The sequence below is a fragment of the Sphaerodactylus townsendi genome, linkage group LG06 (assembly GCF_021028975.2).
Source record: "Sphaerodactylus townsendi isolate TG3544 linkage group LG06, MPM_Stown_v2.3, whole genome shotgun sequence".
In the NCBI taxonomy this organism is placed as follows: Eukaryota; Metazoa; Chordata; class Lepidosauria; order Squamata; family Sphaerodactylidae; genus Sphaerodactylus; species Sphaerodactylus townsendi.
The window spans coordinates 30,068,983-30,096,652 of NC_059430.1; the positions used below are offsets into that span (position 1 = coordinate 30,068,983).

The 27,670-nt window shown below is 41.9% G+C and overlaps 1 protein-coding gene across 4 annotated transcripts in view; it reads left to right on the plus strand.

Annotated features, from left to right (window-relative positions):
- The first annotated feature begins 796 nt into the window (after nucleotides 1-796).
- Nucleotides 797-27,670, plus strand: part of MKRN1 (makorin ring finger protein 1) — a 29,742-nt gene continuing 2,868 nt past the window's right edge. For 2 of the 4 annotated variants that reach the window (XR_007244837.1, XM_048500685.1), the window contains exons 1-7: nucleotides 801-1,066; nucleotides 16,437-16,565; nucleotides 18,778-18,998; nucleotides 23,022-23,248; nucleotides 25,486-25,700; nucleotides 26,417-26,527; nucleotides 26,980-27,118. Coding sequence is in view for 3 of the 4 variants with exons in the window: in XM_048500685.1 (XP_048356642.1) it covers nucleotides 870-1,066; nucleotides 16,437-16,565; nucleotides 18,778-18,998; nucleotides 23,022-23,248; nucleotides 25,486-25,700; nucleotides 26,417-26,527; nucleotides 26,980-27,118 (1,239 nt within the window). In the remaining variant the exon portion in view is untranslated. Of the gene's footprint in view, nucleotides 1,067-16,436; nucleotides 16,566-18,777; nucleotides 18,999-23,021; nucleotides 23,249-25,485; nucleotides 25,701-26,416; nucleotides 26,528-26,979; nucleotides 27,119-27,670 lie in introns of all 4 variants that reach the window. The other 2 variants (XM_048500687.1, XM_048500686.1) reach the window with 2 other exon arrangements.

The following is a 27,670-nucleotide window of genomic DNA, read 5'->3' on the forward strand; positions in this document are numbered from 1 at the left end:
CATGCATGACTGAATGTGAGTTATACATTTTTCATTGTGTTTAAGTCTGTGAATCAGTATAATTATATGTAATGTATGTGTATCTGCCTCTCTGGTTATAATGCAATTTACGCACATAGTTCGTAATTTAAGCTGCAATCATAACTGGCTTACTCCTCGCTAATGGCAAGGAGTCATCATAGCTGGCTTACTCCATTCGTAATCATAGCTGGCTTACTCCTCGCTCATGGCAACATACAGGGTTTCAAAAACGTATTTATCTCCTGGAGGGTTGTAAGGAATTATATGTTTCTGCAAAAACAATGAAACAACAAAAGGAAGCAGGCAACAAAAGTATGCACCGTCGGTGCTGGGATGAGCCAAACATCCTGGCCAAGTGATTACACGCGTGTGTGTTTTCCCGCCAAAACAGCACCGCTTGACAAAAACGCGTGAGCGACCACTTTCCAGATTAACGCTCGGAGACCGTGACGGAAATTCCCGAAGAACTTCGTCTCCAGACCGGCACCCCCCCTCCCCGTCCCCCTCCCCCTCCCCCTCCCGTCCCCCTCCCCGTGTAGCACGACCACCTTTCCCAGTGATTCGTCCCACCAATCCCCATCCTCCCCCAGAGTAACGTTATCGCTCCATTCGCCACGCCTCTCTTTCTCTCCATAGGCGGGGGTCGTTTACGAGGAGTACCAATCAGAACTCTTGTTGCCGAGTCAACTCTTCCCTTTTCCTACCAACTCCCGGCAGGCAAGCCACGCCCTCTCCCGATTCTCTCTCGCCCCGCCCACCGATTTCTGCCCCGCCTCACTGTCCAGCCGGCCGGAAGGATGCGCTCCCGGAAGTTCCGGTGGGGCCATCGCTGTGTGGGGTAAACAGTAATGGCGGAGGCTGGGGTGGCCCCCGGTGGTGGCGGAGCGGCGGGAGCGGCAGCTGGGGGGGCGGCTGTCTCGGCTTCCAGCCCCTCCACCACCAGCACCACCACGGCCTCCAGCCCCCCCGCAGCCGGACCCCAGCTCCCCGCGGCCGGCGCCGGAGGAGGAAGCAGCGGCTGCTGGACGAAGCAAGTCGCCTGCAGGTAACGTGCCGAAGCGACGGCGAATGATGGCGCCCGTGGCTCGCCTCGCTTTCGCCCCCAATCCAGCTGGCAGTGCTCGGATGTCAGCCTCCCGACCCCCTCCTCAGTGGCTTTTTGCTCCTGCATTATTGTATGTTTCATTATTGGGCTGTGTCTCTTTTCTGTTAAGTAGATTCTTCTCAGATATGCTGTCTGGGGATGCAGTTCAAAGGGTCTGTGTTTTATTCGAAACTGAGGTTGGTTTACGAATTACCAGGTCTTCTCCAGGTCCGCTGTTCAACCCCCCCCCCAAAAAAAAAAAAAAAAAACCCCACTGGCGGAGGCTGATCCGATCTGCTGCCTCGGCTGGTTGTTACCTGCTACTTCTTTGATTTTGGATTTTCTTAACTGGGTCCTAGCAAGGTGATGTCATTGCTTTCTTTCCTTGTCACAATGGTTCCCCTGGCGTTGTTTAGGATCTTGTTGGATCCCCCTGGCTGGGACTGTAGTGGAGGGGGTCAGTAGACTGAAGGGAGGGTTCAAACTTTGATCATTGGAGAGGTAGGATAAGGACTACTGGTTCTCTTCCTTTTTTCCCATCTGGCATTTTTTTGCTTTTCTCCAGTCGAGTTCTTCCTTGTTCTGTGATTGCAGCTCCCCTCCCCCCGCAGCACTCCTATTTGCATGCTGCTCAGTAATATGTCTTTATGTACTGTTTGAGAACAGTTTATTGTTATCTGACCTCTTTGTGTGTGCCAGTGACAAAATTAGGTCACCTCTCTTGAGAGGCTTGATTGATAAGGAATAAATGCATTCAGTCACCTCTGGAGTTTATGACACAAAACCCAACTGCATCATTAAAGTGTACTCTTTCAAAAGTTTTCGGCAGATTCTGAGAACAGTTTCCTTAGGTATAAAACTGGAGTCAAAATTGTATCATGCTGTGACTTATAATTAAGGAAACCTCTGGGGACTGGATATAATTGCTTGTGGTTGCCAGTTGGATGAAACGGATATAATGAGTGAGGTAGGATTGTTTTTAATATGCAGGGTTGAAAAAAATGCTTGATACTCTTCTAACTGTGAGAGGTACAGTTCTTGTTCAGAGATTTATAGTCTTTGCTATTTCTGATCAATTCACAATTCTGATCCCATTGTAGTGTGTGTGTTTTTGTTGGTTTTGAGGCTTAGCATCAACGTATCAAATTGTCAACATTTCCAGATTTGTGGATACTTACTCCGTAGACTGAAAAAAGCTTCAAGTTTGCTGATAAATCTGACATCTAAAAACTAAAAAATGGGGGAGCGGGTTAGAGCCTCCCAAAATAAAAGAAACAGTAGCTGTAGTTTTTACAAACAAACTTCCATTGTGCTGTTGCTAGGTAATCACGGGCAAGGCTGGCTGTTGGGACTTCAGTTTCCTTCAGTAAAAGGGTAGGGAGGGGCAGACTCCTTCCAAGGCCGACTTGGTCTTTGAGGGAAGATTCATTGGGGCTGGGGCCATTTGCGGCCACTTCTATTCTAAGTATTCTAATCAACAGTGATAAATACTCTGTTAACTTAATTTCTTCTGTCTTGGAATCACTCGATCCTGCTCAGCTCTTTTCTTTAAATGAACTATATGTACAGTGAAGCTTCTTTTAGAAAGTGAAAGAAAAATATATTTATAGTTACTTGAATCCTTAAACTCATAGACTGGTTATCTGTGGTAGAAAGTGCTGTGTGGTCACAGCTAATGGATGGCAAACCCCAATAAGGTTTTTAGGGCAAGAGACGTTTGAAGGTGATTTGCTGTTGCTTGCCTGGGCTGAGAGAATGAGGTTGTCCAAAAAGTACATCAGTTAGCCCGTAACAAAACTGTAGCCTCTTATGATCAAAGGGTACATGTAATTTTGTAAAACACATTGACAATCCTAGACAAAAATATTTTGTATAGGTTTGGCTGAAATAAAAGTTAATGGACAGAAATTAAGGATCCTCGGGTATGCTAATATTGTACCAAACAACTGGAGATACTGTGTGGTTGGGAGAGTTGTGTTTCCTGTTGCACGCTTATCTGGCTTTTATGTTTGCAGTGAGCAGACAAACATCTTAAAAATGGATTGTAACTTTGAGAAGAGTTGAAGAAAACCAAGCTATTCTGTTAGATCCTTATTTAAGTATTTTGGATTAATATCCACTGGCAACAGAATTGGTTTAGATTTTATGAATGATGAGCTGGGGACAGTGTTCCGAGTCTGTATTTTTTTTGTGCATCGTTTCTCCCCCCCCCCCCATATAATCTGTTTATCCATAGTCATCGGGACTGTTGTGCTGCAAATCAATCATATTAATCTAAATGTAGGATATGAAACTTTGACAGCCATCACTACTCAATTTAGTTGCCCAAGGAGGAAATGAAAAATAAAATATGACTCCTTCTCCACATGCACAATGCAGTTAGCTCCTGGACCCAGTTCAGCTTGTACATGGTGTATTTTCCTTCTTTTGCTACTGGTCAATAACAAGCTGAAGAAGAACATAAAAATAATGTGTGGCATCACTGGAGTGGAGCTGCATGTTGATACAATGCTCACCCCTTGGAATTATTTTTGTACGTTGTGAATTTATAAAGCCTGAATTAGCTCTCCCTAAAGAATCACAAAGAGTTGCCACAAGAGGCATGAATTCCTCCATTTGTCCCATATAGATGTGACTGTACTACTCAAATGCACTACCTTTTAGTCAGTGTAATTTATTTCATTTCTACCTCATCTTTTTCTCCAGTGGAAACCCAATGCAGCTCGCATCTTTCTCCTTCCCCTCCATTTCACTCTGACCACAGTACTGTAAGGTAATTAGACTGAGAGTGTGATTGGCCCAGGATCACTCAATAAGCTTCTGTGTGGGGATTTGAATGTGGGTCTCCCAGATCATATTCCAACATTTTACCCTATGTACCACACTAAGTAGACATTGAGTAACTCATCTTTTGGTTCCGTTCATGGCAATGAATGAAAACATCTTCTCTGAAGTCTTCTGATTTTACCGTTTTCTTTCCTAAGGAAGATTTTAAATCAAGTGTTAGATTGTACAATATTGTTCTTTTCTTCCTGCCTATTTGTTAGGATTTTCACAGGATATTTTTATTTTTAAGTATTTATACCCTGCTTCATACTAGCATCTCTAGGCAGCTTATACAAATTAAAAACAATAAAAACCACATCACAAACCATCATCAGTAAAATGTAACAATGGAAACTGTATTTTTCTTCGTATTGTTGTTATCAATTTCACAGCTGCCAGATCTTTAGCTGGTTGGTGGCCTTCATTACAATTAGAGCCTCACCCAGAGGCCTAGGAAGTTGTACTGTATCGGCGTAGTATTCGTGCGGATCCCGGCAGGGCTGCATTCTGAATTAATTTGACAGATGTTAATTTTGTCAATTCGAAGATGTTTCAAGTGCTGCCCTAGTGTTTTTGGAATGGCGCCCAGCATGCCGATTACCACTGGGACGACCTCAGCTGGTTTGTGCCATAGACACTGAAGCTCGATTTTCAAATCGCGGTATCTAGTGACCTTCTCATGTTCTTTTTCAATGTCCCTGCTGTCACCGGGGACTGCTATGTTGATGATGGTCACTTTCTTGTCCTCGATCACGGTGTCTTTTGGATGGTTGGTCCACTTGTAGCCCACTTGTTGACGCATACCCAGGGGCTCCAGCATGCGACATGGCCCTTGTTAACCCGCACGATGACCGATGCGGTATGGAATAATTTTTCGTTTGTATGGGTTGGTGGACACTCTTTGTTTGGTTTCTCAGTTGAGACCTGTCTGGCATGGGAGCCCATTCTGGTAGAATACCCTACCTCAGCCATTCTCAACCAGGGTTCCCTGGTACCCTGGGGTGCCGTGAGCATGTCCCAGGAGTACTGCGGCAACACTACCACCCCCCTTCATTTTTGTGGTGTCTCCCACCAGCGCCAGCAAGGACAACTCAGTCACTCCCTAGAACAGCAGCAAATTGGGGGGGGGGGGGTTCAAGGGAGGCTAATCAGAAACCTGAGAACTAACCGGTCAACAGTGTTTTTGTACTTTATGTTTTGGCAAGTAGGAGTCTTTTTACAATTGTTTTCCCAATTTAGGAAAAAGATTTAGAGTAATTCTAAATTACAGAATTGGAAGGAGAAGATGATAGCCCAGGAAGTGATGAACTTCTGTTTTGTGAGGTGTTCTTGCGGATGGAAGAGGATAAGGAACACTTCCTTATTTTTTTTTAAAAAAAACATTCCTGTTGTGTTAGTTACTATTGAAATTAGAGGTAATCTTTCCAAAGGTTTTTGTTATTATGCTTTGAAATTGGTTTTCTGATGAGCTGCTGAATAATTATGTCAAAGGATTACATAACAAGAGAACCAGCCTATTTGTTTACTTTATAGTCAGCTTTCTTCTCTGAGACTGAAGAGGGATTACATGGTGTTAAACAGCGCAGTCGGCACCAAAGATCTAATGAGCAATGTAAGAGGACTTGGATTACAAAAAATAGACGAAGTGCAAAAAAGTGTAGGACCAGTGTGTCATGCAATGCCAAAAGTGGAATTGCAAAAGCAGAAAACGCAGTAAAATGAGATCAGTACATACAGCGTAATACATATGACACACAATGACGAGGACTTGCAGTCCGGTTTACTTTATCAAAAAGAAGACAGATATCTGAGTTAGGTGTTATGGAATGCATTCAGAAATATCATTTTAGTTTTCTAGGTCCATAAATATATTTAAAATTAACTTGAGTATTGGCATCATGATGAAATGGATCGATTCCATAAAGGAAACCACAGCCCTCAGTTGGCAAGTGATAGGATGCCTTGAGGGTCAATAATTCAGAAGGTCACTTTAAGTCGGAAGTGACTTGACAGAACTTAACCCACATTGGCATTACAAGAATTGTTTATAATACTTCACTTCCTATATTCCAGTTGGTCAGCCAGTAATGCAAAAGATAGTTATTTTGTTTCTCAACTAAGTAGTGGAAAATATCTCAGATTCTTCCTGTGTTAGTTAACATTATCCTCCTGTATTGCAGAACAAAGACTTCACTGTTTACCTGTATTCTGTGTATCTTTCTGTAAGAAGTCATGGATTCCACAAATGTATCACTGCTACTCTAAAGTAAGAGGATACTCAGAAGAATAACACCCACCCATCTGTGTTAACAGCTGGAAAATAATTTCCAGTCCGTAGGGGTTTTCATCAAAGTTTTAAGATCTGAACCAAAAGTCATGTTGGATTTTATTAGGCCTACTTGTCAGCTACACGTGAAGCTAAATTGTATGCATTTTATCTCTCCTATGCAAATCTGAAGGAGGTAAAACTGGAATTTCTTGGTGAATGAGAATTAAAATATTAGCTTATAGTAACAAGAAGAAGAAAATAAAAATTCAACAGCAGTAGGTTAAACATATGAATACAGTTGAGATACGTTCTGATATTTAGTCTATTGTGCATTAATGCTTTTTACAGAAATGATGCCATTTGTTGTATCCATTTAAAAAGGTAAAGGTAGTCCCCTGTGCAAGCACTGGGTAATTATTGACCTGTGAGGTGACATCACAACATTTACTAGACAAACTCTGTTTACAGGGTGGTTTGCCACTGCTTCTCCAGTCATCTACACCCAGTGGTGGGATTCAGCAGGTTCGCACCACTTCGGCAGAACCGGTTGTTAAAATGGTGCTTGTAAACAATCAGTTGTTAAATTATTTGAATCCCACCACTGCTTTACCCCCAGCAGTCTAGGTATTTAACCGACTTTGGAAGGGTAGACAACTATCAACATTGAGCTGGCTACCTGAAACTTCTGTCAGGATCAAACCCAGGTTGTGAGCAGAGCTTGGATTACAGTACAACAACGTACCGCTATGCCATGGATATTTATCACTTAGCAGTACTTAACAAATGCAAATCATATGACAGCTTTGTGGGTATCATTTACCTTGTGACGTATTCTAGAAAAGGCAGCCATCTATTTAAACAGTCTGTAGAGTAAGATAAGTTATTTGCTCCTTTAAGTTGGGAAAGCATCTTACCTAAAATGGTTCCAAACCTTCTCATACCATTGCCCAACGGAAGGTATCTTAGCATTTTCCCCCAGTATGAGCCGATCAAATATTTTGCTGCCAGTAGCAGTATCAGAATCAGTTCCCTTTTTAGGATAGTTTTTGTATATCAAATTTGTTTAATAAGACAATTAAGGCGTCGTTAGGAATTTTGCATAGCATGATTAAATCTCTCTCTCTCAAAATCTTGTCCCAGAATAAACTGGCTTCTGGGCATGTCCGCCAGCAGTGCAGAAAATTAGCTGGGTTGCCATGGCTTTCTGGCATAGGCCCGAATGCCCTCGTTACTTTTAATGGAAAAAGCCCGAGATGTTAATAAATGAACGGGCTTTGGTCCCTTCCATGACAAATGCTTGATGTAAAAATTTCTAGGAAAAGGGGGTTGAGGTGGGATTTGCTCTAAGCAGGAAACCTGAGCTCTTGAACTCATTCTATTGACCTCTGTCTAGAGAGAATTCTAACCTGCTGTTGGATTTCTGGGACAATCCTGTTTTGCATAACCAATAATAACCAATTGCATGCTCTGATGCCTCTCAGTCCAAGTTTACCTGCAAGCACAAATATGGGAAGTTTCTTGTGGTCTCTGGTACATTTATGTGGTTTGCAAATGCTTCCTGGAAGTAGGTACCTCCAAAGCTGTGCTTGTTCGGCTTCATTGCCCCTGCCTGGTTCTATTGTGGGAATACCGAAATGTAGGGTAAAAACGATTTATTTTAATATCCGCATCTTGCTGGGATAATAGTTACTGAGCAATGGCATGCCTGTCTTCACCTTTGAATCCTGACAAATCGTTCTCTGATGGTTACCAGAAGCTTTTAAACCATGAACTGGAGTGCTTACCAACAATAAATAGATGTAAAGTACAGATAATACAAGTGAAGTCACAGCATGTGAGTCATAAGCAGAAACCCACAATTATTTGTTGCAGAGCAAACAGGGTACAGGTCTAGATGGCCATGCAATCATTTCTTTGCAGGAAGTTGTTTTCACGCTGCTTTTCTTATCCCAAAGAGTGAAATGCTGAGTGATTATAGGATCTCTGCTTCTATTCTGTTGTGTCTGGTGAAGGGGGCTTTGACTCTTGAGAGCTTACATCCTGAAACTGTTATGCATCTCAAAAGCACTACTGGACTGAAATTTAATCCTCAAAACATTTAAAACAGTGATAACCAATTAAGAGATGTACGTAGAATCTCATTTATATCTTGTAAAGTTGTCAGATTTTGTTTTAGAAATATAATTGCTGTCGGGGCACGCATTATTGAATTATTTTAAATGGCAACTTCAGAGAAGAAAATATGGTTAGAGATGGCGTAATGAGCCCTGAGGTGGATAACCGCAGGATAGCCTGATCTCATCAGATCTCAGAAGCTAAGCAGCATTTTCTCTGTTTGGTATTTGAGTGGGAGATCTCCAGGGAATACCAGGGGTCTGACATGGAGACAGGCTATGGAAAATACAAATTCACCAAGCTATGAAAAGGCAGCATAGATGTTTCAGGCACCATAATTGAACTAGTCATGTCACCAATGAACTCTGCAGTTGACATTTTTGTGCAATTCTATTCAACCTATGCAAATTTTATTCCAGTGGTGCCCATATCAAATTCTATACTGTATTCAATGCAGATGGTTCAAGCCAGGTGCCAGTTCGAACCCTTGCAATTCAGCAAATAACCAGAGCGCCCTGACAATCTGAGGGTCAGAAAGATCTCCAGTTTAAGACAGCATGTCCTCATTAAGCCTCTTTTTTTGCCACCAAGTGCCTTGTGGAGACCAGGCCGGGTTTTCAAGGCAAGATACATTGAGAGATGCTTTTCTCCTGAGAAACTTGTAATGTGTCAAGTGGCCCTCAGAAGAGAGAACTGTTTGAGACCCTCAGCTGAGGGGAGGATTTGTGACTCCTCACTTTAGAAAAACTGATGCTATTTTGCAAAGTAACTCTGCATAGCACTGCACTGTTAGTGTACTTCTTTATATGCCATTAAAGGTTGAATTGAATAGTGTGCTTCTTAAGGATCTGACTGCACCTTGACATATACTTTACATCAAAATCCACCTCATATTCCAGTATAGGTGGAGGAGGCTTCAGGGAACCTGTCATTAGGAAATATTTTGTCACTGATTTGTGTGCACATGAGCTCATGACAGATTCCAAAACTGTTTTCCTGAGAGCAGTGAGAACTTGACTGTCTGTATATTTGAATATAACCTGATTGTGCTTGTTTCTGTTCTCTTAAGTAGAGTTTTTAAAGTTTTGTATTTCACTCCAGAATATATGTGTGTGTGTGTGTGTGTGAGTGTGTGAGTGTGTGTGTGTGTGTGTGAGAGAGAGAGAGAGAGAGAGAATATTAGCCCCCATTGCAAATATAGGCAAGATTAAAGACAGGTTCCATCCCTGATCTCCTTCCTCCAGTTTTTCCCCAAGGAGAATTAGGAAATCTGGATAAGTCTCGGGGGTGGGGAGAATTAGTGAAATGCTTTAAGATAAACAGCTGCTGTGGACTAACACAGCTGGTCATCTGGAATTAGCATCGTTCAAAGCTGTTTTCCATGTTATAATGTCCAATATTCTATCCCTATTATAACTGTATGAGACTGTTTCTGTTCAAATAATCTTGATCCTTGTCTCAAATGTGATGATAACCACAAATTTCCTCAGTGGTCTTTGGTAAGCCACATTCCTCAGTCCCCCTCCCCCATTGCATCATGGGGGCAATACTTGACCTACTTTTAGGGCTACTTAGGATTCTGTTTTGTATGTGGGATATAAATTGCCCTTTCTTCTGGATAACAGTAGTTACATTTTTCTGAGTAAAAACTGGGTTAGTTAGGAAGGGGCTGTAGCTTAAAAGTGTAAGAAGGAAAGACCTTTCTCCACCTGAGATTCTGAACAGCCCCTGTTAAAATAGACAAAAAAAGATCAATGACTTAATTTTGTTAGTGAATCTGTGGTTAAGAAGAAGAGTTGGATTTATATCCCCCCTTTCTATCCTTTAAAGGAGACTCAAAGGGGCTTGCAAACTCCTTTCCCTTCTCCCCTCACAACAAACACCCTGTGAGGTAGGTGGGGCTGAGAGAGCTCAGAAGAACTGTGACTAACTATCCCAAGGTCACCCAGCTGGCATGTGTGGGAGTGCACAGGCTAATCTAAATTCCCCAGATAAGCCTCCACAGCTCAAGCGGCAGAGCGGGGAATCAAACCCAGTTCTTCCAGATTAGAGTGCACCTGCTCTTAACCACTACACCACTGCTGCTCCCAGGTCCCCTCCCTTGATAAAATATATGCTTGTATGTGCTTTCGGATAGATCTGTGGACTGACTGCTATCACAGCCACCATAGCACCATTGCTGGGTTTGGCCCAACTAGAACCCTAAAGTGATCCAGTCCTTACCCAGAAGGCCTAGGCAGATTGTTCCAACAGAGCCACCTGGTGCTCCCATTTCAAGAGAGATGACATCTAAGCCTAGTCTAACACAGATCAGGGTTGTCAAGTTCATATGTCAATGTATTGTCGAAGGCTTTCACGGCTGGATTCAATTGGTTGTGGTGGGTTTTCCAGCTGTGTGGCCGTGGTCTGATGGATCTTGTTCCAAACGTTTTGCCTGCATCTGTGGCTGGCATCTTCAGAGGTGTATCAGAGGGAAGTTCATATGTCAAGTTTATGACATAGCAGTATTCCCCATGCTGCCTTGAGAGGCAGATAAATAGTTTAAAATAAAAACAGATACTGCATTATAGCATGCCTATTTAAATTAGTGTTTGTATTTTTTTAAGGAGCTATTGCCTTAACTCTGAAATGATTAGTGGATGTCTAAAAAATATTCAGTAGCAGATTTACCATAAAAAAGTGTTTTCCAGAAAGCCTCATTTCATGACATTTTTACCAGCCAAAACGAGCAAATCTTCTGTAATTGGATAAGACTTTCAGCAGAGTGTACAGTGACTTGTTGAGGTTTCTCTAAAGGGAACAACAAATTACTTTCCTTTAAAAATTATTTTATTCCTCAATTCCGTCTAGAATATTTCCCAACAAAATAAGAGCTCGCATTTATACAAAACTATTTACCTTGGTGCTAAATTAGAACTGCCAACACAGGAGAACATTGTTAGCTGACCGATGATGTACAGTTGAATAATTTGTATTGCAAATTTAATATGGCTGCCTTTTTGAAGTACAGGAGGAAGTTTAAGGTAATTTAATATTCCGCAAGAAGTTACTATTCTTAGTTACAACAAAAGGCTTAGTTGCAACAAAATGTTTGTCTTTCTTAATACTGTTATAAACTAGAACCAAAATGGCCTGTAATAATATAAATAATACAGTTCTAGAATCATAGAATTAGAAGAGACCACAAGGGCCATCAAGTCCAACCCATTGCTATACAGAAATACACAATCAAAGCACCCTTGACAGATGGCCATCCAGCCTCTTAAAAACCTCCAAAGATGGAGACTCCACCACTCTCTGAGGCAGAATGTCCTACTGTCGAATGCCCCTTACAGTCAGGAAGCTCTTCCTAATATTTAGGTGCAATTGCTTTTCCTGCACCTTGAATCCATTATTCCTTGTCCTACTGGAGCAGCAGAAAACAAGCTTGCCCCATCTTCAACATGACATCCCTTCAAATATTGAAATATTACTATCATGTCACCCCTTAACCTTCTCTTCTTCAGACTAAACCGATCTAGTTCCCTAAGCCTCTGTTCATAGGGCATGGAATGCAGATCTTTTACCATTTTGATTACCTTCTTGTGGACCCTTCCAGACTATCCATATCTTTCTTGAATTGCTATACCCAGAATTGGGCACAGTATTTTAGGTGAGGTCTGACCAATGTAAAATAGAGTGGTACTATTACTTCCCCTGATTTAGACACTGTACTCATATTGGTGCAGCCCAGAATTGCATTAGCTTTCTTGGCTGTCACATCACACGGCTGACTCACCACTTTGTGGTCTACTATTATTATTTTTAATATTATTATTAATTATTCATATTTATTATTTCTAAGTGTTGCAAGATAGTGGAGCGTATAAAATGGCCCATTTTATTCTTTGATTTCATGACACACATGGTAGTCATGTTTAGTCTTCTGCTGGAAGAATAGTCAGCCTGTGACTAACAAGACATGGAATGAGAAAAAGCAGAGGAACTGGACGGCATCTAATGACGTGGACTCAAGCAGCCCTCGGAAACTAGAGTAAATGTGTAAGGGGAAGGAATCGATGGTGATGATTATCTATTAGCCTTGCCATCGGTCTTTTGACATCCATTGACCATTACACTGAATGTTGTTTTAATGTTTTTATTTGTACTGTTTTATTGTTTAATATTGGTTTTGTTTTTATGGTGATTATTTTAGTGTAATTATTTTATGGTAATTATGTATTGTGACCCGCCCTGAGCCCTGTGGGGATAGGACAAAAAACAAATCCAATGAATACCGTGTATACTCATGTGTAAGTCAAGTTTTTCGGCACATTTATTGTGCTGAAAAAGCCCCCCTCGACTTATACACGAGTCAGGTGTATTTTAAAAAATATTTTAGGGTTTTTACTTTGTCAGCCTCCAGGGGGCGCAGTTTTTAGGCTAGCAGCACCAAAAGTTCAGGGTATCATCAGGTAACACTCCTGATGATAGCTGCCAAGTTTGGTAAAGTTTGTTTCAGGGGGTCCAAAGTTATGGACCCCCAAAGGAGGTGCTCCCATTGTTTCCAATAAGATCTAATAGTAGATGGGGCTACATTTTGAGGGTCCATAACTTTGGACCCCTTGAACCAAACTTCACTAAACCTGGGTGGTATCAGGATAATCTCTTGCTGATACCAGCCAGGTTTGGTGATGTTTGGTTCAGGGAGTCCAAAGTTATGGATCCCCAAAGTGGGTGCTCCCATCCCCCATTGTTTCCAATGGAAGCTAATAGTAGATGGGGCTACCCTTTTGAGCGTCCATAACTTTGGACCCCCTGAACCAAACTTCACCAAATCTGGGTGGTATCATCAGGAGGGTCTCCTAAAGATACTCTGAAATGTTGGTACTGCTAACATAAACATTCCTCCCCTGACAAGTTGTGTGAATGTCCCTTCTAAAATGACACCTGCCATGTGCAATTTTAAAAACATGTACATTAAAAATAATGTTCTTTTAAAAAGCAGGGTAGTTTTGAGTCACAGTGAACAGGATGTTCATTCCAGTTTTTATTGTAAGATCCATTTTTTAAAACCCTTCCTTACAAAAAAGCTAAGGTTTTTGTACTTTTAAAGTTATTGTTGATACCATATTGTTTTTGTTGACTCTCTTTTCCACTTACAGAGCTAGTTTACTGTTTTTCTTTGAAATAAATATTCAAAAACATTTAACCTACTGATGCCTCAATTAATGTAATTTTATTGGTATCTATTTTTATTTTTGAAATTTACCAGTAGCTGCTGTATTTCCCACCCGCGACTTATACGCGAGTCAATAAGTTTTCCCAGTTTTTTGTGGTAAAATTAAGTGCCTCGACTTATATGTGGGTCAACTTATACACGAGTATATACGGTAAATAAACAAACAAAGACTCCCAGATCCCTTTCACATGTACTGTTGTCAATCCATGTGTCACTTATAACTGTGCATTTCATTTTTTTCTGCCCAAGCATAGTATCTTACATTTATCTCTGCTGAAATTCATTTTGTTAGTTTTGGCCCAGCTCTCTAATCTGTCCAGATCATTTTGAATTCTGACCCTTTTCTCCGGACATAACCAAAGCAGCCTTTTTTATTGTTGTAACCTCCCTGGAAGCCTGAGCTTGTTCTTCACTTCAACTTCTCTGACTTTTTCCCTACTTGTCCTGGCTATTTGTTTGAATTCCTCTGTGGTGATTTTCCCTTTTTTCCCCATTTCTCATGCATGCCTCTTTTAAATCTTAGCTCAGTTGAAAGGTCTTCAGACGTCCATCCTGGTTTTTTTAGACACCTCCCATTTTTCCTCCTCATTGAAACTGTGCCTTCAAGATCTCACTTTTAAGAAACTCCCATCCATCATGCACTCTCTTTTCTTTTAGTATTCTTAACTATGGGATCACACATAGTAGTTTCCCAAGTTTACTGAAATCAGCTTTCCTAAACTCTAGAATGCATGTCTGACTATTCTTGACAAAGTCAAGTCTTTCCACTGTATAACAAACTCCAGGAGAACATGGTCACTCCCACCTAAAGATCCTACCACTTCCACCCCATTAAGCAAGTCATCATTATTGATTAGGAGCGGATCTAAAATAGCAGATCCCCTTGTTGCCTCTTCCATCTTCTGGAAAATGAAATTGTCTGCAAGGCAAGTGAGGAATTCATTGGGACAATTTGTTGGGCCTTATAGATTTGTCAGAGTTTGTCTCCAGGCAAATATCAAGATAATTGAAATCTCTCATTACTACTACTACTCCTTTCTGAAAGCTTGATCATCTGTTCCAGGAAAGCATCATCCAACTCTTCACTCTGGCTTGGGATCTGTGATAGACCCTTGCAACAAGATTACTGTTGTTTCTCTCCCCCTTAATTTTTACCCAGATGCTCTCAACCTGGCTTCTAAGATTTAAGTCATGTACCTGCTCACAGGTGTACTAACTTCTGATGTGTAGTGCTACTCCTCTTCCTTTCCTAGTTGGTCTATTTCTCTGAAATAGGTTATACCCCTCAATTATTACATTCCAGTTATGAGACTCATCCCACCAAGTTTCAGTGATGCCTATTATATCATATTTGCTTTGCTGTGTTAGAAGTTTGAGTTCGTCTTATTTCCTGTGCTCTGCATTAGTATAGAGGCATCTAAGGCTATCTAAGTAGTGCCACCTTAAAGGCTAACAAATTTATTCCAGTTTATTTGAACTTGAACCCCTCCCTCCTTTTTAGGTGCAATATAGTGGGAACTCACTAGGTAAACATTTGTGTATGCAGTTTAAAAACAGTAAATAGTATGGTCAAATGGGCTATGAAATGCAGGAAGTACAGGATGAAGATTAATTATGTAAAACTGAAGTGTGGGCTTTTGCTGTATTTTTGCTAAACTAGTTAACAAGCTTTTACTGAGAGAGTTAATATTTATAGTACCTAAAGAATCCTAAGAATGTGGTTCATCCTTGGGGTAAGGCAATTGTGTCAACTTCTTGATAAATTCTGATTCAGCAGCTTCTCACGGGAGTCTCCCCTTATGTTGGAGAATGGTTACTTCTAGGTCAGGAATAGAATATCATGGGAAGCTGAAATGTTCTTTTGTGGGTTTTGGAGTGCTGCAATTGTAATGACAGATTTGTGTCTTTTTTTTTAATTTGTGAAAGGACCGACCAATTTGTTCTAGGAGTCTGAAGCTCCGCTAGAGGGAGCTGTTTACATTTCACATACCCTGTTGAGCTCTCTGATCTCACCCAGAGGAGGTCAGTGTTGATTAATGGGTGAGCTCTGCAAATTTGAAGACAGTTTCCTGTCTCTGGTCCCTTCCTGATATAATCCAGGCCCTTGTTTCAGACACCTTTGAGCTGTGAAGAACACCTATTAGCTGATCATATCATGTGTGCTGTTGCTTGAGGCAACCGGTGATCTCAGTACCTAACTGCTGTGCTTGGAAAGGAGACGAAAAATGTTGTCTAAACTGAGCCATCTGTTCCCATAGGCCTCAGTCCCAGAAATGTTACCTGTATGGCAAAGAGTTTATTGTTAATTTTAGTACAATAATGGACCCATTGTCTGGCTTGTGATATCCAGAACACTCAACTGAGCAGCGTTGCCTGGAGCACAAGCTCTTCCTCTTCAGACACCAAACCACTGTGGTTCTCTTGCTGGCCAGCTTGATGCTCCAGCTATTGCTGGACAGACTTCTGACAGCAGGGCTTATGAATTGAAAGCACCCTCGGGTGCCTTCAGACCCCTCACCCTGCCTTGAGTTGTCAGGAGCCAGGAGTCTCCTGTGCAGTTTGTCTGCCTGCTGTGTAGAATCACTCTGTGGCTTAGAGGGAAAGGGAAGGGTCCCACTATCCATGGGGGCTGCCGTAACGGCATTTCCAATGAGATGGTGTTTGGTTGCTGTGGCTTCCTTTCACTAGGGGTCAGGGCAGAGCTTGGACATCCAGCAGATTGATTAACCAGCAACTCTAATTTCCTGCAAGTGCTGGATAACAGATTTTGTTCTATATTTTAATAGGATCCTTTTGCACGGCTCATTATTTGTTTGCATCACCTGTGGTAGAATCCATCAACCCCCTACATCATTTCCATGTTTCTGCTTGACCCTCTTTTGAACTTCTCTGTCTTTCAGGTATTTCATGCATGGGGTTTGCAAGGAAGGAGACAACTGTCGTTACTCCCATGACCTCTATACTAGCCAGTCTGCTATGGTGTGCAGGTATTTCCAGCGAGGATGCTGTGCTTATGGAGATCGTTGCAGGTACAGGATTGCTACTGAACATTCAGTTCTGAGCAAGGAGTTAATTCTTCCTATTCACGACCAAGTACAGCACAGCCGCCTTTATTCCAAAGGCATAAAACATGAAGCCCCATTTGAAATGGATTTGATCATAGGTGCTGTGTCCTTGAACTAAATTCCCTTAGAGCAGTGGTTCTCAACCTGTGGGTCGCGACCTCTTGGGGGGTCGAACAACCCTTTTACAGGGGTCGCCGAAGACTCTCTGCATCAGTGTTCTCCATCTGTAAAATGGATAAGTGTTAGAGTTGGGGGTCACCACAACATGAGGAACTGTATTAAAGGGTCGAGGCATTAGGAAGGTTGAGAACCACTGCCTTAGAGACATTTACACCATTGCTTAATTAGCGGTAAATGTTTTTATGACATGCTACAAATGGAATAATGGGCGGGGGAATAGCTTCCTTGAAGTATTCACTAATCTTAATGCAGTTTTTGCAAACACTGCTGAAGCAGTATTTTAATATCAGTCCAGCATCACCATAAAACAGGACTCTAGTGGCACCTTAACAAACTAATAAAAGTTCTTCCAGCTTGCAGAGTCGGAGCTCACCACTGGATGCTGTTTATTTTTCTGTGACATGCCTACTCATCTGGGATTGTTATTCCAGTACTGATGCCACATAGATTCCCCTACCTCTGTTTTTATCCCTTGAAGTGTAGAAGAAATGTGTAGCAGTGCTTTGAATGGCCTGGTTAAGTGGTTGGAAACAAAAATCTGAATTGATTCCTAGCTGTGTTGCCACAAAGATGTGTTGGCTTCAACTTGACAAGCTAAAACTGCTGTTTTATTTTTGAATAAGAAAAAAATTCAGATTATGGTTTGCAAATGATGTCTTGGACTGATTCTGAGCTACAGAATGGCCATGTAATAATACGTGAAGAATACTGTTTAAGCTCCTGTAAGAAGCTGTACAGAATATGATTGGGGACAAAACAAACAAACAAAAAACAAATTGTAACTTGTAGACGTGCTGTTCTGCCAATATGGGCAATCTCTCTGGGACTTGTCCTAAAAACAAACTTATACAATGTGTTGTAGCAATTTTAAATTCCTCAGTACAAAGAGCATAGAATGAACAGAAATCCTATTGCCACAATAAGCTGTGATAACCCTCTCATCAATGGTGTTGTAAGCGGGAAGCACGAGTTTTTTAAGAGGCCATATTCTGAATTTATTGAGAAAAACAGCCTCTTCTCAGCACTAGCTATCTTTCCTGTTCTGTGAGATGTTTAGTATGACTTAAAAGCCTCCACTCTATAAACTGAGAAGACTTAGTCCTGATACCTGTTTTATTTTCTTTCTGGGCTAATGTGCCACTGCTGTGTATACCAGATGGGGAACCATAGCAAAATTAAACAAGAGCCCAGTGGTGCCTTAACATTAACAAAATGTATTCCCATTGAAAACTTATGCTTGAATTATTGTCATTATTCAGGGTGCTGCTAATAATCCTCCTTAATTTTGTCATTGCTGATTTGATCTGAATAGCTCTTATTGGTTGGAGGTGTTTCACTGAGGCAGTTGGGAATCCATGTAGGTAGAGTGTCAGACCAGGGAGATCAAGGCTCAAAGCCCTACTTGGTTGCGGTGCTATCTTGGTGGCCTTGGGCAGGTCACTGTGTCTCAAACTAGTCTGCCTTACAAGTGTGTTTTACAGATAAAATGGAATAAACCCATGCAGGTCTCCCCTCCCCACCCAGCTTCTTGGGGGTAGAATAGGGTACATCCATAGAGAAATACATAAGATACTTGACAAGAAAGTTTGAATTATAATTGTAAGTGTGTGTTAAGTTATGCTTATAATGAAGAGGCCATGTGTGGAGGGATGAAGAAAAGGAAGTGGTGGTATTTACTGTTTAGTGGTGGTAAAAGAGGGACCAAATACTTTGCTTTGTTAAATTTAATAGATAGCCATGGATTTGCCAGTTAAATGCTGTAGACTCTGTAATGTGGCAAACATTTGTTTTGTTCAAATAAGCTTAATCTTCCAGGATGCTTAAATATATCACTGGGGTTGTTGTTGTTTTTGCCCTGTTCCATCTAAAATAAGCAATGGACAAAAATGCAGTGTTATCACCAGTGGACCTTCATAACTGAACTTGGTGCAGCCTGATACATTTCATTGTTTCATGGGGGGAAAAGAAATCAAATCCCGCTTTTGCTCCCCTTCAGATACGAACACACCAAGCCATTGAAAAGGGAAGACGGGACTACTGTGAGTCCAGCTGCAAAAACCTATCCTTCAGCTTCCACAGATGTGACCCCACCCCCTGGAACACTTGAAGTGAGCACTGGTGAGACTGAAGTAGAAGACAAAGATCTGATAGCGGCAGGAGCTGAAGATTGGGTGAATGCTGTGGAGTTTGTTCCCGGGCAGCCATACTGTGGCCGCGGTAAGTCGACTGTCTGTGGTGGCAGTAGAGGATAGGGCTCACAATGATGGGTATTAGTTGTGGGCAGAAAGGTGCTGACTTGATATTGGGTAATTTTTTTTTTTACATAAGAGTTCGGCCATGGAATTGGCTGCCTAGGGTGGTGGTGGGCTCCTCTCTGACAGTCTTCAAGCAGCAACTGAACAAACAGTGGTCAGTGATGCTCTGGGCTGATCCTGCATTGAAAGGGGGCTAGACTAGATGGCCCGTATAGCCCAGGGGTCTGCAACCTGCAGCTCTCCAGAAGTTCATGGACTACAATTCCCATCAGCCCCTGCCAGCATGGCCAATTGGGAATTGTAGTCCATGAACTTCTGGAGAGCCACAGGTTGCAGACCACTGGTATAGCCCCTTCCAACTCTGATTCTGTGGTGGAGATGAACGTCACCTGCCGCCATTGATAGCTCATAGGCATAGGATTGTTGGGTGAATGTTTCCTGGGAAACAACGTGTCAGTTAAGAATGATTAGTTGTTTCAGAGACTTACCTGATGATCTTTGAGAGGGAAGAGTGTGTGTGTTTGATTGGGCAACATCCTATCTCAATCTGGCTGCCACCTCGAAGACCAAAGGGATAGCCAACAGCCTAATGTTAATATTGAGGGAAGCCACAGCAGCAGGTTATCAGAGAGAGGAGTAAAGTTAAGTACTGTTGGTTGTGATCCAAAGGTTATTGGCAAGAGTTTTACCATACTGGACTTGAAGAATTCAAATTGGGAAGTATCAGTAAAGCTTTAGTAATTCTGGCACTAGATGCTATTTGTATAAGATTTCACATTGCCCTTCTACTGGAGGCGGGGGACATCTGGATGGGTGTTTCCCATCTCGTTCTCAGGGAGACAGGATGTAGATTTTTGCGTCACTTCCTGGGAACCAGCTGGGCGCCCATCTTGATCTCCAGTTTAAATCCTGCCTCAACAGGGAGAGCAGCATTCCTAAAAGGCTCCTGCCTTTTGCAACCTTTCTCGATCTCTTAAAAAGTTTTTTCCATCGTTCCTTTTTTCTCCAGATCCTCTCTTCCTCTGTGACTATTTCCTAACCACCCCTTCCTCCCTCATCCACACAGCAATCTCCTGCTTCCCACCCTAATTGAGTTCTAAAGTAAATGCTCTAATATATCTAAATGTATACCTAAATGTCAATCTATCATCCATCTTCTTTTGAATGTGCCGTCCTTTAAAGTGGTATCTGTTTATTCTGCATATTTTCACCAGTAATCCCTTACTACCTATTTTTCTATCATTGTTGGTTCTTTGTGCTGAGATGTATTTAAGATATTTATATCCCACCTCATACTAGTATCTTAAGGTAACTTACAAAGGTTAAAAAACAATAAAAGTCACAATAAAATATATGAATAAAATATAACAATAAAAACAGCAATAAAAATCACCCCAAAGCCCCTGATGGCCTCACCTGACAGCTTCATACATACGTTGAGCAGCATAAAGGACAGGACCAAGCCCTGGGGAATCCCACAAGGGAACTCCCAAAAATGTAGACACAAGTTCCCCAATATTATATTCTGGAACCAGCCCTGAAGGAAGGGAGGGGAACTGCTATAACACAGTGTCCCCCAACCCCATTCCCTGGAGCCAGTCCAGCAAAATACCATGGTCTGTGGTAACAAAAGCCACTGAGAGATCAAGGAGAATCAACAGGGTAGTATTTCCCCTGCCTCTCTCTCAATAAATATAATCCGTCAGGGCAACCAAGGCCTTTTCCATGCTGTAACCATGCCTGAAACTAAACTGACATGTGTCCAGAAAATCAGTTTCTTCTGAGTAAACCTGGAGTTGAGCCGCCACCACCATCTCTAGGACCTTTCCCAAAAAATGGGATGTTGACTCAGCACCATAGCGTCCAAAGAGGGTCCCTTTATAAGGGTGATGACCACCTCCTCTTTCAGGAGTGCTGGCACTACCCCCTCCATCTGTGAAGCATTTACTACCTCCTGAACCCAGTGGACCGCCACCACCCAAGCTAGCTTTTGTCAACCAGGATGGACAGAGGGCCAAGGAACTAATAGTTGGCTGCATCCCTGCTAGCAACTTGTCCATAATGGATCCAATAAAACTGGACCAGACGGTGTTCCGGACACCTGCACAGGATGCTGCAGTTCAGTGGTGGAGTCCAATCTTGCAGTCTCTGTGTTACTCTAGATCTGTTGATAATAAGAAGTTTTAAAAAGCTTGTTCGGTTGTCACGCAGGGCTGGTACATTGCATTCAGATAAGAAAGTGTGTGGCTGTATTTCAAACGAAATGAATTGCCTTCTTTATTCTTGAGTTCTTTCACTTGATGTTGCAGCTGACCCCTGAATCATTATATTGGGGATGGCCAGCGTTCATCAAGCTGGCTCACTGGCTCTATTGTGGTTTGGTTTCACACCACGTCTTGCTAAGGCTTGGAAAAATTCAGCAACTTTTCCCCAGTTTCATTTCTCACCATGACTTTAGAAATTTCGAGTAGCTCTGAAAAATAACATTCTTGCGAAATCTTCTGTTTTAAAATGAAATGAATGGAATCTGAGACAATACTTTACTCTTTAAGAATGTGGGGCATAAAGTGCTTCACTTTAAAAAAAAGCCCCCAATATTAGAACAATTTCTGCGTATGCTGAACATCCCGATCGAAGAGAGAATTTGTCCATATCTTCATGGGAGAACTGTACAGGATGATTCTTCCTTGTGGATTAATGCTCTGCTTCCTCTGATGACTTAATAGGTTCCTAAGATGAAGTCATTTGCTATATATTTTGCTAATGCAGTTCATAAATATTTCAGATAGTAAGATTTTTTTGTAAAGTTAAAATGTATAATTTGTACCTTATTTGTGTTAATGCAGTAAAATATTGAGATGGATTTCATTCTGATCTAGAGCAACACGTCCAGGTATTTATTAGGAAGGGGTGGCCAAGATGCCAAGAATAAACTTCACAGGTTGATTCCGTAATGAATAAAAAAAAACACACTTATGGAGATCTTGCAGATTCAAGGGTTGACTTTCCCATTTGGAAGTCATGAAAGTTTATTCATTTATGTTCTTGTTACCCTGCCTTTCTCCCTGATGGGGACTTAAAGCAGCTCTCGTTGTTCTCTAGTTCATCCTCATCACAACTCTGTGAGGTAGACTGAGAGTGACTAGCCCAAGGTATCCCAGCAAGTTTCCACAGCAGAGTGCAAATTTGAATCTCTGCCTCCCAGATCCTAATGCAATATATAATCACTGTACCACACTGTGTTTGCCCTTGACCAAACTCCATAATAGCAAGTATAACATTTTAAATATTTTTTTACCCCATGCGCTAGCCTGGGTGCATGCAGCATCTTTACATCAGTGGGGCTATGCGCAGACACTGTTCATACGTGGGCTGGTATGTAGAGTAAGAGCCTTTTAAATCTGATGCCTGTTGTATGGAATGCTGACATACAGTAGGCATCAGATTTAAAAGGCTCTTACAAGGTATATATACCCTGATTCTCCAAAAATAAGACCTACCCCGGAAGTAAGCCCTAGCATGATTTTTTGGGATTTTTGGAGGATTCTTGAAATATAAGCCGTGCTCTGAAAATAAGCCCTAGTTACAGATTCCCTGGCTCAGCTGCTCTGGTCTCATTTGGAGGAGTGGGGGCGCACAAAAAATAAGCCCTAACGCATTTTTTGGAGCAAAAATTAATATAAGACCCTGTCTTATTTTCGGGGAAACAGAGTATATACTTTTTGGTGTTTTCCACAAGGCACCTTCATCTTGAAATGGGCTTTTAATAAAACAGACTTGAAGTAAACGTTTGTGTTTGTCTTGAAATAGTTACCAAATAGTGGTGATTTTATCCCTGGGGCGGTGAAGGAGAGGGAAGAGAGATCATGAAGGGCTTTATTCATTTGGAACTATTTCTGCTGGGCACATCTATTGACACAGGTCATTTTTATATTGCTGGAAAATGGCATGCCAAAATAACCTGTTCCTCATCTGCCTTCCCCAGCTGCTCCGTCCTGCACTGAAGCCCCCTTGCAGGGAATGGTAATTGAAGAAGAATATGAGAAGCAGCAGACAAACCTGGAGATGAAGAAGCAACTTTGTCCTTACGCCGCAGTAGGAGAATGCCGTTATGGAGAAAACTGCGTGTATATCCATGGCGATGTGTGCGACATGTGTGGCTTGCAGGTCCTCCATCCTGCTGATGCCGCCCAGCGCTCTTTGCACATAAAGGTGAGGGGCAGGTGAAATTTGGGCCGTTCAGTTGTCACTGACCTGTTGTAAGCTTTGCAGACTTCATGGGGTCTTGAAATAGCATCTCTTATAATAGTGAAGACGTCTGGCCAAGCATACTTGTCCAAAGATCTTGTTAAGAGTGCTTGGGAATGTGGCTTGACTTAGGCCGGAGAAACAGCTTATTGGCCCAGCCTTTATTCATTATTCAGAAACTTCATGTAATGTAAAAAGAATGCAGAACCTACTATGACGAGATTCGGCTTCCTTTTATCTTCAGGGTTCGCAGAGTCTGTTTCATTAAACCTCAAAGAAACAGCTGTTCTCTGGAATTACCAGGCAGCTGGACAGAGAACCTACTTTGCTATTCTTATTCTCCAGTGAAGATGGACATCAAACCACAAGACAATGGGGGGGTGGGGGTGGGGGTGGGGGTGGAGGAGATGCATAGCTCTGTTGTGGTCCCTGAAGTCCTTCCAAGTAGGAGTGGGGATTTAGGAAACAGGAAATAGGCTGATGCCTTTTGCAGGGCTGATGGTCAGTAGGACTAGGAAACATTCTGATCTCTCTGCTCTTCACTCTCTTACTAATCCTGAGGGACATGTGGGCCGTTTCTGTAGAACATGATTTTATGCGATGAGAATTGTAGAGTGCATATAGCTTGACTAGTAGAATTCCGCTCTCGATTTGGATGTCAGGGGAAAGGAGTCAAGAAGGGGCAGAAAGAATGTTTCCTTTGTTATACTCGTGAATGGTCAATTGACTTTCTGTTTTTTAAATAGAGAGGTGAACTTGTTAGAGGATAATTCAACAGGAATAGCTGTGTTAAGTCAAATGTATAAAAAACAAGTCCTGTGACACCTTGAAGTCTTAACTATTTTGTTCCAGTTTAATTTTTGTGGACTAGAACCCACTTTGCCAATGTATCTAATGCTGGATTAAGACTTCATTAGTCTTTTAAAGTGTCACAGAATTCCTGTTTTTGTTAGACTGAGAAAATAGCATGAATGAATTTTTGAGTTGGGTACATAGCCTGGATGAATTCCGTTTGAAAGGAATGCCCTATGAATGGGGGTGCTTCAAGGAAGGGTGAAGTGAGCTTGGAAAAGCCTTCTGCTGGCGTTTAGAGAAGGTACCTGAAACAATTGTTCAATAAAAATAGCTCTTCTTCTGCTGCATTGGTGCTCAGAAGTAGATGCCTAAGTAGTCATACGGTCTGCCAGTTTACGAAGAGTACATGCATGTATAAAAAGCTGTCCTCCCCTTCAAAATGTATGCAAATTTAGACCGAAGCCTTTCCTACTCTCCATCCCCACGTATGTTAAAAGGATGCACAGCTTGCTGTGTGTATAGGAAGATAAGATATAGGCCTTTATTGCCTTTGTTCATTTGAAGTTCAAGTGAGAACTTCTGCAGACGATGTTTGATTGAAAGCAAGGAAGTATTTATAAACTTTAAAATATGGAAGGCCTTGGGGCTAACTATGCCAGAGCAACATTGAAGTGTGAAAGGAGGGGGAAAGATAGCATTTCGTGTCCAATTTCTACCTGCACAGAATTAGCACAAAATCCAGCTGAGGCTGCTGGTAATACTGGGTTTCAGTTGGCATCTCCCTGGCCTTCCTTGTTATCCGTAGTTTGAGTGTTGTATGTTGGCCTAAATGGTCCTTTGCAATATAGCTGTTTGAGCTTCCTTTATGAAGGTGTTCTATATATCTATTCCATATTCTCCATGAGGAAAAAAAACTTGTTCTTGTGGACATGTTGGTTTTTTGATCTCTCTGTGTAGGGAGCTGGTTTTCTGAATTCATCGTAATTTCCAGGGAAAGGAACGTTCAAGCAATATTTTTTTTGAGAATTCCTAGTTTCGTTGTATTTTTATTTATTAATTCAGTGGGTCACATTTCTGCAAAGAGGTTTAAGGCAACTTACAACCATAAAGCATGCCAATAAGTTAAAATCAACAAAATTAAAAGCCAGCAAAACATAAAACATTGGGAAACAATTGCAGTTTTTTTAAACAACACCCAGTATAAAACCTATTGCCGATGGTGAACTAAGAACTGAGAATATCCAAGGAGAGGAAATGGCTTACAAAGATCTTAGAGTGGCAAAAACAGGCAAGGCCAGGAGGGTTTGTGGAAGGTACTGATATGTTTCTCCATGTTTAAGTTTGTTTTTTGGGGGGAGTTGACTGTCTTATTGTCTTTCTGTATGTCTCTTTCTCTCCCGGCGCAGTCTTGCATTGAGGCTCATGAGAAGGACATGGAGCTCTCATTTGCTGTCCAGCGTAGCAAAGACATGGTGTGCGGGATCTGCATGGAGGTGGTGTATGAAAAGGCCAACCCCAGCGAGCGTCGTTTTGGGATCCTCTCCAACTGCAATCACACTTACTGTCTGAAGTGCATCCGCAAGTGGAGGAGCGCTAAACAATTTGAGAGCAAGATTATAAAGTGAGGCACTTCTCCATGTCCGTTGTGCTTTGTTTCTTGGGGAGAAGTTAGTATGTTGTGTGAACTTTCAACATCATCACTCGTTCATCCCAAGACTGTATTTAATACATAGTGATGTTGTCATTCAGAATTGAGGGGGTTTTTTGGTTATGCTTTTTGACCTTGGTACTCTGTTGGTCAGCGAGAGCCACTTAGTTTGAATGTTTTTTGTTGTTGTTAAACAGTAGCAACATAGTGTCCTATTGGTTACTATTCAGAATAATTTGGGTTCAGATGAGACAGAACAATTCCAAATGTGTATTTCTTAAGCCTTCACTCTTCTAATTCATAATTGAGCCAGTGACCCATCCTTCTTTTAACTCTGCTTGGAGGAAAAAGAAAAAAAACCCAAACCAATATGGACATCCAGGAAAGCAAAGTTACAAAAAATAAATTTATTTATATCTAAAGAAAAACGAGTCTGTGTGTGAAATGTTTTTTCCCCCCCTATGCTCTTCAGAAATGGGAAAGCTACAGAACTGAGAATCAGAAAAAAATGTTTGGGGGTCAGGGGAAGGGGGAAAGCTTAGATTGTAGAAAGGAGAAAGAACACAGTGCAAAGATCTGAGGTTCGATAGACTGCTTTGAGAGGTGGGCATATACCGTGATGTGTCTGTGACTGGAAATAGTGCCCCTGGTCATGTGGAATTTTGCAGTGCAGTCTGTTCGTTCCTTAGGTCCTGCCCAGAATGTCGGATCACATCTAACTTTGTCATTCCAAGTGAGTACTGGGTGGAGGAGAAGGAAGAGAAGCAGAAACTCATTCAGAAATACAAGGAAGCAATGAGGTATGAGCCCTGCAGCCTTGGGCCACGTTTGACTGCAGACGTTACGGGCAGACATGGACCCAAAGCGAGAAGTTGCATAAAGTCCTCTCATACCTCCTTCCTACCCTCCTCCTGTGTGTGAAATGCATCTTTCCTTAACTACCAGAAGATGCATGCAGGCCACACAAGTCACTCGTTTGTGCCAAACAGCCTCGTGTGCTATTCCCTCGCCCTCCCAACCGCGACCTAGCCTTACTAGTGCAGGCTAGCGAAGATCTTTCCTCTGCATGCACCTACCCATGCGCACACTTCTTGAGTATGCACCTCCATGTAATCCATTGTACATCTGTTAACTGATTTAAAATGGCTTCAGACAAACAGAGAGAGAGAAAAAGAATCGTCTGGATTATAAAGCAAATGCAGTACTGAATTGGCTATGCCGTGAGTAAGGGTTGCGATATTTTCCTTTCCAGCAACAAGCCATGCAGGTATTTTGATGAAGGCCGTGGGAGCTGCCCATTTGGAGGGAACTGTTTTTACAAACACGCATATCCCGATGGCCGTCGAGAAGAACCCCAGAGGCAGAAAGTGGGAACTTCAAGTAGATACAGAGTAAGTCCCACAGATTTTGTTGATTCTTTTTTTAAAGGTAGAGTGTGCATTGAGGTGGGCTCTTGACAATGGTCAGCGAAAAGTAGGGCCACGCACACCATTTTGAGGGACATATGGGGTTGCTTGGAAAGGGTGAGTGGTGTCACAGACTGCCCTGTTTATGTGGGGGTTTTTTGGTCTGCTGTTTACAGCTGCTTCTGCTCCCAGTCTGTATCTTTTGCATAATTCTTTATGAATAGGGGCTGCTTCTTATAGTGGTTATAGCCAATCAGGGATCACATGAATGGCATGATAATGTCACATAGCTAATCACCTTTGATTACAGGAGGTTCATGTTATTTTATGTTATTTAAAGTCCGCATTTATCACAGCAACTCAAGGCGGATTACAGATAGTGAGTACAGTCAACAAAACGGGGCACTCGGTAACCAATAAATTTGGATTTTAGAAGTCTGGAACCACCACAGAGATCAGAGTGAGGGCAATCCGTCCTGTCCTCACCCTGAATGTCCAGTTATTTTGTCCAGTGCAACACCCTCCCCCCCCCACAGC